The sequence below is a fragment of the Hemibagrus wyckioides genome, linkage group LG16 (genome assembly GCF_019097595.1).
Source record: "Hemibagrus wyckioides isolate EC202008001 linkage group LG16, SWU_Hwy_1.0, whole genome shotgun sequence".
In the NCBI taxonomy this organism is placed as follows: Eukaryota; Metazoa; Chordata; class Actinopteri; order Siluriformes; family Bagridae; genus Hemibagrus; species Hemibagrus wyckioides.
The window spans coordinates 23,507,754-23,525,000 of record NC_080725.1 but is presented as its reverse complement, the minus strand read 5'-3'; the positions used below and the strand labels follow the sequence as shown (position 1 = coordinate 23,525,000).

The window sequence follows — 17,247 nt, the reverse complement described above, 5'->3', positions numbered from 1 at the left end:
CACACACTCACACACACTCACACACACTCACACACACACTCACACACACACACACTCACACACACTCACACTCACACACACACTATTCTGAGATATTTTGTTTGAATAGTTTTTTTTTTTTTGGCAGGAGACGATGATGGACCATCCTCTGAGGACCATCTCGTACATCGCGGACATCGGGAACATGGTGGTCCTGATGGCACGCAGGAAAATGATCCGCTCGCGCAGCGCTCAGGATTCGGACGACGCCCAGACCTCGGCGCAGGACGAGCGGCGGCAGTACAGGATGATCTGCCACGTGTTCGAGTCAGAGGACGTGAGCGATTTCTGCTGTTCTTACTCACTGGTCTCACTTCCCTCAGTCTGGAAGGAAAAAAAAACCCCAGTGATATAATTCACCATAAACAGAATTAAAGTCTGAGTCTAAACGGCTGCTGGGGTTTAGCATCATAATTAAAAATAAAAATATTTTTATAGTATTTATAACTAAACCTCATAACAGATTTGGGTTTTTTCTGAATTCAGAGCTCTACGCTGATTTGAGGTTTACTCTATTCTCTATTTTTGGAATTATGTCTTGAAGCCTCTTCCTCTTTCTCTCTCTCTCTCTTCTCTTTTCCCCCACACAGGCTCAGTTGATCGCCCAGTCCATCGGTCAGTCCTTCAGCGTGGCGTATCAGGAGTTCCTGCGTGCGAATGGTATCGATCCAGAGGACCTGAGTCAGAGGGAGTACAGCGACCTGCTCAACACTCAGGACATGTACAACGACGACCTCATCCACTTCTCCAAGTCTGAGAACTGCAGAGACGTGAGTCCACTTTTACCGTTATTCATTTATCCGCGGTTTTAATTTAACACCGCTAACCGAGTGTAGGAGAGAGAGAGTTAAAGGTCTTACAGCTTGGGATTTTGTCCTTATTTATTTAATTTACACTTTGTGTAGTTTACACAGAACCTCGCTGGGTTCTTTTAGTGTGTTGATTATTTACTGTAGATCAGTGAGTCAGCCACGCCCACCTCCCGCCCTCCTGAAACCATTCACAAAAACACTTCCTCTTTCTTAGTTATCTTTCTAAACCAGAGACGTGTTCCTCAGAGCTTTACTCATTATATTAATAAACACTCTGACTCAACACTGACACACTAACACACTGACAACACTAACACACTGACAACACTGACAACACTAACACACTGACAACACTGACACACTGACAACACTAACACACTGACAACACTGACACACTGACAACACTAACACACTGACACACTGACAACACTAACACACTGACAACACTAACACACTGACAACACTAACACACTGACACACTGACAACACTAACACACTGACACACTAACACACTGACAACACTAACACACAGACAACACTAACACACTAACACTGACAACACTGGCACTGACACACTAACACACTGACTACACTAACACACTGACAACACTAACACACTGACACAGGGACAACACCAACACACCGACAACACTAACACACTGACACACTGACAACACTGACACACTGACAACACTAACACACTGACACACTGACAACACTGACACACTGACACACTGACAACACTAACACACTGACAACACTAACACACTGACACACTGACAACACTGACACACTGACACACTGACAACACTAACACACTGACAACACTGACACACTGACAACACTGACACACTGACAACACTGACACACTGACAACACTAACACACTGACACACTGACAACACTAACACACTGACAACACTAACACACTGACACACTGACAACACTGACACACTGACACACTGACAACACTAACACACTGACAACACTAACACACTGACACACTGACAACACTAACACACTGACAACACTGACACACTGACAACACTAACACACTGACAACACTAACACACTGACACACTGACAACACTAACACACTGACAACACTAACACACTGACACACTGACAACACTAACACACTGACACACTGACAACACTGACACACTGACAACACTAACACACTGACACACTGACAACACTAACACACTGACAACACTAACACACTGACACACTGACAACACTGACACACTAACACACTGACAACACTAACACACTGACAACACTAACACACTGACACACTGACAACACTGACACACTGACAACACTAACACACTGACACACTGACAACACTAACACACTGACAACACTAACACACTGACACACTGACAACACTGACACACTGACACACTGACAACACTAACACACTGACAACACTAACACACTGACACACTGACAACACTAACACACTGACAACACTAACACACTGACACACTGACACACTGACAACACTGACACACTGACAACACTAACACACTGACAACACTAACACACTGACAACACTAACACACTGACAACACTGACACACTGACACACTGACAACACTGACACACTGACAACACTAACACACTGACAACACTAACACACTGACACACTGACACACTGACACACTGACAACACTAACACACTGACAACACTAACACACTGACACACTGACAACACTAACACACTGACACACTGACACACTGACAACACTAACACATTGACACACTGACACACTGACAACACTAACACACTGACACACTGACAACACTAACACACTGACAACACTAACACACTGACAACACTAACACACTGACACACTGACAACACTAACACACTGACAACACTAACACACTGACACACTGACAACACTAACACACTGACAACACTAACACACTGACAACACTAACACACTGACACACTGACAACACTGACACACTGACACACTAACACACTGACAACACTAACACACTGACAACACTAACACACTAACACTGACAACACTGACACTGACACACTAACACACTGACAACACTAACACACTGACAACACTAACACACTGACACAGTGACAACACTAACACACTGACAACACTAACACACTGACACACTGACAACACTGACACACTGACAACACTAACACACTGACACACTGACAACACTGACACACTAACACACTGACAACACTAACACACTGACAACACTAACACACTGACACACTGACAACACTGACACACTGACACACTGACAACACTAACACACTGACAACACTGACACACTGACAACACTGACACACTGACAACACTGACACACTGACAACACTAACACACTGACACACTGACAACACTAACACACTAACACACTGACACACTGACAACACTGACACACTGACACACTGACAACACTAACACACTGACAACACTAACACACTGACACACTGACAACACTAACACACTGACAACACTAACACACTGACAACAATGACACACTGACAACACTAACACACTGACACACTGACAACACTAACACACTGACAACACTAACACACTGACACACTGACAACACTGACACACCGACACACTGACAACACTGACACACTGACAACACTAACACACTGACACACTGACAACACTAACACACTGACAACACTAACACACTGACACACTGACAACACTGACACACTAACACACTGACAACACTAACACACTGACAACACTAACACACTGACACACTGACAACACTGACACACTGACAACACTAACACACTGACACACTGACAACACTAACACACTGACAACACTAACACACTGACACACTGACAACACTGACACACTGACACACTGACAACACTAACACACTGACAACACTAACACACTGACACACTGACAACACTAACACACTGACAACACTAACACACTGACACACTGACACACTGACAACACTGACACACTGACAACACTAACACACTGACAACACTAACACACTGACAACACTAACACACTGACAACACTGACACACTGACACACTGACAACACTGACACACTGACAACACTAACACACTGACAACACTGACACACTGACAACACTGACACACTGACAACACTAACACACTGACAACACTGACACACTGACAACACTAACACACTGACACACTGACACACTGACAACACTAACACACTGACAACACTAACACACTGACACACTGACAACACTGACACACTGACAACACTAACACACTGACAACACTGACACACTGACAACACTGACACACTGACACACTGACACACTGACAACACTAACACACTGACAACACTAACACACTGACAACACTAACACACTGACACACTGACAACACTAACACACTGACAACACTAACACACTGACAACACTAACACACTGACACACTGACACACTGACAACACTAACACACTGACAACACTAACACACTGACACACTGACAACACTAACACTGACACACTGACAACACTGACACACTGACAACACTAACACACTGACAACACTAACACACTGACACACTGACAACACTAACACACTGACAACACTGACACACTGACAACACTAACACACTGACACACTGACACACTGACAACACTGACACACTGACAACACTAACACACTGACACACTGACAACACTAACACACTGACACACTGACAACACTAACACACTGACACACTGACAACACTAACACACTGACACACTGACAACACTAACACACTGACAACACTAACACACTGACACACTGACAACACTAACACACTGACAACACTGACAACACTGACACACTGACAACACTGACACACTGACAACACTAACACACTGACAACACTGACACACTGACAACACTAACACACTGACACACTGAAACACTGACAACACTAACACACTGACACACTGACACACTGACAACACTAACACACTGACACACTGACAACACTAACACACTGACAACACTAACACACTGACACACTGACAACACTAACACACTGACAACACTAACACACTGACAACACTAACACACTGACACACTGACACACTGACAACACTAACACACTGACACACTGACAACACTAACACACTGACAACACTAACACACTGACACACTGACAACACTAACACACTGACACACTGACAACACTGACAACACTGACACACTGACAACACTAACACACTGACAACACTGACACACTGACAACACTGACACACTGACAACACTAACACACTGACAACACTGACACACTGACACACTGACAACACTAACACACTGACAACACTAACACACTGACACACTGGCAACACTAACACACTGACAACACTAACACACTGACAACACTAACACACTGACACACTGACAACACTAACACACTGACAACACTAACACACTGACACACTGACAACACTGACACACTGACAACACTAACACACTGACACACTGACAACACTAACACACTGACAACACTAACACACTGACACACTGACAACACTAACACACTGACAACACTGACACACTGACAACACTAACACATTGACACACTGACACACTGACAACACTAACACACTGACACACTGACAACACTAACACACTGACAACACTAACACACTGACAACACTAACACACTGACACACTGACAACACTAACACACTGACAACACTAACACACTGACAACACTAACACACTGACAACACTAACACACTGACACACTGACAACACTAACACACTGACAACACTGACACACTGACAACACTAACACACTGACACACTGACAACACTAACACACTGACAACACTAACACACTGACAACACTGACACACTGACAACACTAACACACTGACAACACTGACACACTGACAACACTAACACACTAACACACTGACAACACTAACACACTGACACACTGACAACACTAACACACTGACACACTGACAACACTAACACACTGACAACACTAACACACTGACACACTGACAACACTGACACACTGACAACACTGACACACTGACAACACTAACACACTGACACACTGACAACACTAACACACTGACACACTGACAACACTGACACACTGACAACACTGACACACTGACAACACTAACAACACTGACACACTGACAACACTGACACACTGACAACACTAACACACTGACAACACTGACACACTGACACACTGACAACACTAACACACTGACACACTGACAACACTAACACACTGACAACACTAACACACTGACAACACTAACACACTGACACACTGGCAACACTAACACACTGACAACACTAACACACTGACAACACTGACACACTGACAACACTAACACACTGACAACACTGACAACACTGACACACTGACAACACTAACACACTGACACTAACACACTGACAACACTAACACACTAACAACACTGACACACTGACAACACTGACACACTGACAACACTAACACACTGACAACACTAACACACTGACACACTAACACACTGACAACACTAACACACTGACAACACTAACACACTGACACACTGACAACACTAACACACTGACACACTGACACACTGACAACACTAACACATTGACACACTGACACACTGACAACACTAACACACTGACACACTGACAACACTAACACACTGACAACACTAACACACTGACACACTGACAACACTAACACACTGACAACACTAACACACTGACAACACTAACACACTGACACACTGACACACTGACACACTGACACACTGACAACACTAACACACTGACAACACTGACACACTGACAACACTAACACACTGACACACTGACACACTGACAACACTAACACACTGACAACACTAACACACTGACACACTGACAACACTGACACACTGACAACACTAACACACTGACAACACTGACACACTGACAACACTGACACACTGACACACTGACACACTGACAACACTAACACACTGACAACACTAACACACTGACAACACTAACACACTGACACACTGACAACACTAACACACTGACAACACTAACACACTGACAACACTAACACACTGACACTGACACACTGACAACACTAACACACTGACAACACTAACACACTGACACACTGACAACACTAACACTGACACACTGACAACACTGACACACTGACAACACTAACACACTGACACACTGACAACACTAACACACTGACAACACTGACACACTGACAACACTAACACACTGACACACTGACAACACTGACACACTGACAACACTAACACACTGACACACTGACAACACTAACACACTGACACACTGACACACTGACAACACTAACACACTGACACACTGACAACACTAACACACTGACACACTGACAACACTAACACACTGACAACACTAACACACTGACACACTGACAACACTAACACACTGACAACACTGACAACACTGACAACACTGACACACTGACAACACTAACACACTGACAACACTGACACACTGACAACACTAACACACTGACACACTGACACACTGACAACACTAACACACTGACACACTGACACACTGACACACTGACAACACTAACACACTGACACACTGACAACACTAACACACTGACAACACTAACACACTGACACACTGACAACACTAACACACTGACAACACTAACACACTGACAACACTAACACACTGACAACACTGACACACTGACAACACTGACACACTGACACACTGACAACACTAACACACTGACAACACTAACACACTGACACACTGACAACACTAACACACTGACACACTGACAACACTGACAACACTGACACACTGACAACACTGACACACTGACAACACTAACACACTGACACACTGACAACACTAACACACTGACAACACTAACACACTGACAACACTGACACACTGACACACTGACAACACTAACACACTGACAACACTAACACACTGACACACTGGCAACACTAACACACTGACACACTGACAACACTGACACACTGACAACACTAACACACTGACACACTGACAACACTAACACACTGACAACACTGACACACTGACAACACTAACACACTGACACACTGACAACACTGACACACTGACAACACTAACACACTGACACACTGACAACACTAACACACTGACAACACTAACACACTGACACACTGACAACACTAACACACTGACAACACTGACACACTGACAACACTAACACATTGACACACTGACACACTGACAACACTAACACACTGACACACTGACAACACTAACACACTGACAACACTAACACACTGACAACACTAACACACTGACACACTGACAACACTAACACACTGACAACACTAACACACTGACAACACTAACACACTGACAACACTAACACACTGACACACTGACAACACTGACACACTGACAACACTGACACACTGACAACACTGACACACTGACACACTGACAACACTAACACACTGACAACACTAACACACTGACAACACTGACACACTGACAACACTAACACACTGACAACACTGACACACTGACAACACTAACACACTAACACACTGACAACACTAACACACTGACACACTGACAACACTAACACACTGACACACTGACAACACTAACACACTGACAACACTAACACACTGACACACTGACAACACTGACACACTGACAACACTGACACACTGACAACACTAACACACTGACACACTGACAACACTAACACACTGACACACTGACAACACTGACACACTGACAACACTAACAACACTGACACACTGACAACACTGACACACTGACAACACTAACACACTGACAACACTGACACACTGACACACTGACACACTGGCAACACTAACACACTGACAACACTAACACACTGACAACACTGACACACTGACAACACTAACACACTGACACACTGACAACACTAACACACTGACAACACTAACACACTGACACTAACACACTGACAACACTAACACACTAACACACTGACAACACTAACACACTAACAACACTGACAACACTAACACACTGACAACACTGACACACTGACAACACTAACACACTAACACACTGACACACTGACAACACTAACAACACTGACACACTGACAACACTAACAACACTAACACACTGACAACACTGACACACTGACAACACTAACACACTGACACACTGACAACACTAACACACTGACAACACTGACAACACTAACACACTGACACACTGACAACACTAACACACTGACAACACTGACACACTAACACTGACAACACTGACACTAACAACACTGACACACTGACAACACTGACAACACTAACACACTGACAACACTGACACACTAACACTAACACACTGACACACTAACACCACTGACACACTGACACACTGACAACACTAACACCACTGACACACTGACAACACTAACACACTGACAACACTGACAACACTGACAACACTAACACACTGACACACTGACAACACTAACACACTGACAACACTGACAACACTGACAACACTAACACACTAACACTGACAACACTAACACACTGACACACTGACAACACTGACACACTGACAACACTAACACACTGACAACACTAACACACTGACACACTGACAACACTAACACACTGATAACACTGACACACTGACACACTGACACTAACACACTGACAACACTGACACTAACACACTGACAACACTGACAACACTGACACTGACACACTGACACCACTAACACACTGACACCACTAACACACTGACACACTGATACACTAACACACTGACAACACTGACACACTAACACACTGACACACTAACACACTGACACACTGACAACACTGACACACTAACACACTGACACACTAACACTGACAACACTGACACACTAACACACTGACACACTGACAACACTGACACACTGACAACACTAACACACTGACAACACTAACACACTGACACACTGACAACACTAACACACTGACAACACTGACACACTGACAACACTAACACACTGACAACACTGACACACTGACAACACTAACACACTAACACTAACACACTAACACACTGACAACACTAACACACTGACAACACTGACACACTGACAACACTAACACACTGACAACACTAACACACTGACAACACTGACACACTGACAACACTGACAACACTAACACACTAACACACTGACAACACTAACACACTAACACACTGACAACACTAACACACTGACAACACTAACACTGACAACACTAACACACTGACAACACTGACAACACTAACACACTGACAACACTGACACACTGACAACACTAACACACTGACAACACTAACACACTGACAACACTAACACACTAACACTAACACACTAACACACTGACAACACTAACACACTGACAACACTGACAACACTGACAACACTAACACACTGACAACACTGACAACACTAACACACTGACAACACTGACACACTGACAACACTGACACACTGACAACACTAACACACTGACAACACTAACACACTGACACACTGACACACTAACACTGACAACACTGACAACACTAACACACTGACACACTGACAACACTAACACACTGACACACTGACACACTAACACTGACAACACTAACACACTGACAACACTAACACACTGACACACTGACAACACTAACACACTGACACACTAACACACTGACAACACTAACACACTGACACACTGACAACACTGACACACTGACAACACTAACACACTGACAACACTAACACACTGACACACTGACAACACTAACACACTGACAACACTAACACACTGACAACACTAACACACTGACACACTGACAACACTGACACACTGACAACACTAACACACTGACAACACTAACACACTGACACACTGACAACACTAACACACTGACAACACTGACAACACTAACACACTGACAACACTAACACACTGACAACACTAACACACTGACACACTGACAACACTAACACACTGACACACTGACAACACTAACACACTGACAACACTAACACACTGACAACACTGACAACACTGACACACTGACAACACTGACACACTGACAACACTGACACACTGACACACTGACAACACTGACACACTGACAACACTGACACACTGACAACACTAACACACTGACAACACTAACACACTGACACACTGGCAACACTAACACACTGACAACACTAACACACTGACACACTGACAACACTGACACACTGACACACTGACAACACTAACACACTGACACACTGACACACTGACACACTGACACACTGACAACACTGACACACTGACACACTGACAACACTAACACACTGACACACTGACAACACTAACACACTGACAACACTGACACACTGACAACACTAACACACTGACACACTGACAACACTGACACACTGACAACACTAACACACTGACAACACTAACACACTGACAACACTGACACACTGACAACACTAACACACTGACAACACTGACACACTGACAACACTGACACACTGACAACACTAACACACTGACAACACTGACACACTAACACTGACAACACTGACAACACTAACACACTGACACACTGACAACACTGACAACACTAACACACTGACACACTGACAACACTAACACACTGACACACTAACACACTGACAACAGTAACATACTGACACACTGACAACAGTAACACACTGACACACTAACACACTGACAACACTAACACACTAACACACTGACAACACTAACACACTGACACACTGACAACACTGACACACTGACAACACTAACACACTGACACACTGACAACACTAACACACTGACAACACTGACAACACTAACACACTGACAACACTAACACACTGACACACTGACAACACTAACACACTGACAACACTGACACACTGACAACACTAACACACTGACACACTGACAACACTGACACACTGACAACACTAACACACTGACACACTGACAACACTAACACACTGACAACACTAACACACTGACACACTGACAACACTAACACACTGACAACACTGACACACTGACAACACTAACACACTGACACACTGACACACTGACAACACTAACACACTGACAACACTAACACACTGACACACTGACAACACTAACACACTGACAACACTAACACACTGACAACACTAACACACTGACACACTGACAACACTAACACACTGACAACACTGACACACTGACAACACTAACACACTGACACACTGACAACACTGACACACTGACAACACTAACACACTGACAACACTGACACACTGACAACACTAACACACTGACAACACTGATACACTAACACTAACACACTGACAACACTAACACACTAACACACTGACAACACTAACACACTGACACACTGACAACACTAACACACTGACAACACTAACACACTGACACACTGACAACACTAACACACTGACAACACTGACACACTGACAACACTGACACACTGACAACACTAACACACTGACAACACTGACACACTGACAACACTAACACACTGACAACACTAACACACTGACACACTGACAACACTAACACACTGACAACACTAACACACTGACAACACTGACACACTGACAACACTGACACACTGACACACTGACAACACTAACACACTGACAACACTAACACACTGACAACACTAACACACTGACACACTGACAACACTGACACACTGACACACTGACAACACTAACACACTGACAACACTGACACACTGACAACACTAACACACTGACACACTGACAACACTAACACACTGACAACACTAACACACTGACAACACTAACACACTGACAACACTGACACACTGACAACACTAACACACTAACACTAACACACTAACACACTGACAACACTAACACACTGACAACACTGACACACTGACAACACTAACACACTGACAACACTAACACACTAACACACTGACAACACTGACACACTGACAACACTGACAACACTGACAACACTGACAACACTAACACACTAACAACACTAACACACTAACACACTAACACACTGACAACACTGACACACTGACACACTAACACTGACAACACTAACACACTGACAACACTGACAACACTAACACACTGACAACACTGACACACTGACAACACTAACACACTGACAACACTGACAACACTAACACACTGACAACACTAACACACTAACACTAACACACTAACACACTGACAACACTAACACACTGACAACACTGACAACACTAACACACTGACAACACTGACACACTGACAACACTGACACACTGACAACACTAACACACTGACAACACTAACACACTGACAACACTAACACACTGACACACTGACACACTAACACTGACAACACTAACACACTGACACACTGACAACACTAACACACTGACACACTGACACACTAACACTGACAACACTGACAACACTAACACACTGACAACACTAACACACTGACACACTGACAACACTAACACACTGACACACTAACACACTGACAACACTAACACACTGACACACTGACAACACTAACAACACTAACACACTGACAACACTAACACACTGACACACTGACAACACTAACACACTGACAACACTAACACACTGACACACTGACAACACTAACACACTGACACACTGACACACTGACAACACTAACACACTGACACACTGACAACACTAACACACTGACACACTGACAACACTAACACACTGACAACACTAACACACTGACACACTGACAACACTAACACACTGACAACACTGACAACACTGACACACTGACAACACTAACACACTGACAACACTGACAACACTGACACACTGACAACACTAACACACTAACACTAACACACTAACACACTGACAACACTAACACACTGACAACACTGACAACACTAACACACTGACAACACTGACACACTGACAACACTGACACACTGACAACACTGACACACTGACAACACTAACACACTGACAACACTAACACACTGACACACTGACACACTAACACTGACAACACTAACACACTGACACACTGACAACACTAACACACTGACACACTGACACACTAACACTGACAACACTGACAACACTAACACACTGATACACTAACACAAACAACACTAACACACTGATACACTAACACAAACAACACGAACACACTGACACACTAACACACTGATACACTAACAGATAAACAACACGAACACACTGATACACTAACACACTGACACCACTAACACACTGATACACTAACACACTGACACACTGATACACTAACACACTGACACACTAACACACTGATACACTAACACAAACAACACGAACACACATACACTAACAGAAACAACACTAACACACTGATACACTAACACAAACAACACGAACACACTGATACACTAACACAAACAACACGAACACACTGATACACTAACACACTGATACACTAACACACTGATACACTAACAGATAAACAACACGAACACACTGATACACTAACACACTGACACCACTAACACACTAACACACTGACACCACTAACACACTGATACACTAACACACTGATACACTAACACACCGACACACTAACACACTAACACACTGATACACTAACACACTGATACACTAACACACCGACACACTAACACACTAACACACTGATACACTAACACACTAACAACACTAACACACTGACACACTGATACACTAACACCACTAACACACTGATACACTAACACACTGACACACTGATACACTAACACACTGATACACTAACACCACTAACACACTGATACACTAACACACTGACACACTGATACACTAACACACTGACACCACTAACACACTGATACACTAACACCACTAACACACTGATACACTAACACCACTAACACACTGATACACTAACACACTGACACACTGATACACTAACACACCGACACACTGATACACTAACACACTGACACCACTAACACACTGACACACTAACACACTGACACACTGACACCACTAACACACTGATACACTAACACACTGACACCACTAACACACTGACACACTGATACACTAACACACCGACACACTGATACACTAACACAGTGACACCACTAACACACTGACACAGTGACACCACTGACACACTAACACACTGACACACTGACACCACTAACACACTGATACACTAACACACTGACACCACTAACACACTGATACACTAACACACTGACACCACTAACACACTGATACACTAACACACTGACACACTAACACACTGACACACTGATACACTAACACACTGACACCACTAACACACTGATACACTAACACCACTAACACACTGATACACTAACACCACTAACACACTGATACACTAACACACTGACACACTGATACACTAACACACTGATACACTAACACACTGACACACTGATACACTAACACACTGATACACTAACACACTGACACCACTAACACACTGATACACTAACACACTGACACACTGATACACTAACACACTGACACCACTAACACACTGATACACTAACACCACTAACACACTGATACACTAACACCACTAACACACTGATACACTAACACACTGACACACTGATACACTAACACACTGACACACTGATACACTAACACACTGACACACTGATACACTAACACACTGACACCACTAACACACTGATACACTAACACCACTAACACACTGATACACTAACACCACTAACACACTGATACACTAACACACTGACACACTGATACACTAACACACTGACACACTGATACACTAACACACTGACACCACTAACACACTGATACACTAACACCACTAACACACTGATACACTAACACACTGACACACTGATACACTAACACACTGACACACTGATACACTAACACACTGATACACTAACACCACTAACACACTGATACACTAACACCACTAACACACTGATACATTAACACACTGACACACTGATACACTAACACACTGACACACTGATACACTAACACCACTAACACACTGATACACTAACACCACTAACACACTGACACACTAACACACTGACACACTGATACACTCACACACTGATACACTGACACACTGACACCACTAACACACTGATACACTAACACACTGACACACTGATACACTAACACACTGACACACTGATACACTAACACCACTAACACACTGATACACTAACACACTGATACACTAACACACTGACACACTGATACACTAACACCACTAACACACTGATACACTAACACCACTAACACACTGATACACTAACACACTGACACACTAACACACTGACACACTGATACACTGACACACTGATACACTGACACACTGATACACTAACACACTGACACACTGATACACTAACACCACTAACACACTGATACACTAACACACTGATACACTAACACACCGACACACTAACACACTAACACACTGATACACTAACACACTGATACACTAACACACCGACACACTAACACACTAACACACTGATACACTAACACCACTAACACACTGATACACTAACACACTGATACACTAACACACTGACACACTGATACACTAACACACTGACACACTGATACACTAACACACTGACACACTGATACACTAACACAGTGACACCACTAACACACTAACACACTGATACACTAACACACTGACACCACTAACACACTGATACACTAACACACTGACACCACTAACACACTGATACACTAACACACTGACACACTAACACACTGATACACTAACACAGTGACACCACTAACACACTGACACAGTGACACCACTGACACACTAACACACTGACACACTGACACCACTAACACACTGATACACTAACACACTGACACCACTAACACACTGATACACTAACACACTGACACCACTAACACACTGATACACTAACACACTGACACACTAACACACTGATACACTAACACACTGACACCACTAACACACTGATACACTAACACCACTAACACACTGATACACTAACACCACTAACACACTGATACACTAACACACTGACACACTGATACACTAACACACTGATACACTAACACACTGACACACTGATACACTAACACACTGATACACTAACACACTGACACCACTAACACACTGATACACTAACACACTGACACACTGATACACTAACACACTGACACCACTAACACACTGATACACTAACACCACTAACACACTGATACACTAACACCACTAACACACTGATACACTAACACACTGACACACT

At 43.4% G+C, this 17,247-nt stretch overlaps 1 protein-coding gene across 3 annotated transcripts in view; it reads left to right on the top strand.

The window, feature by feature from the left end:
• apba1b (amyloid beta (A4) precursor protein-binding, family A, member 1b) overlaps positions 1–17,247 on the top strand; it is a 32,694-nt gene that overhangs the window by 10,562 nt on the left and 4,885 nt on the right. For all 3 annotated transcript variants that reach the window (XM_058411535.1, XM_058411534.1, XM_058411533.1), the window contains 2 exons: positions 128–316; positions 630–809. In XM_058411535.1, coding sequence (XP_058267518.1) covers positions 128–316; positions 630–809 — 369 coding nt within the window. The remainder of the gene's footprint in view (positions 1–127; positions 317–629; positions 810–17,247) is intronic.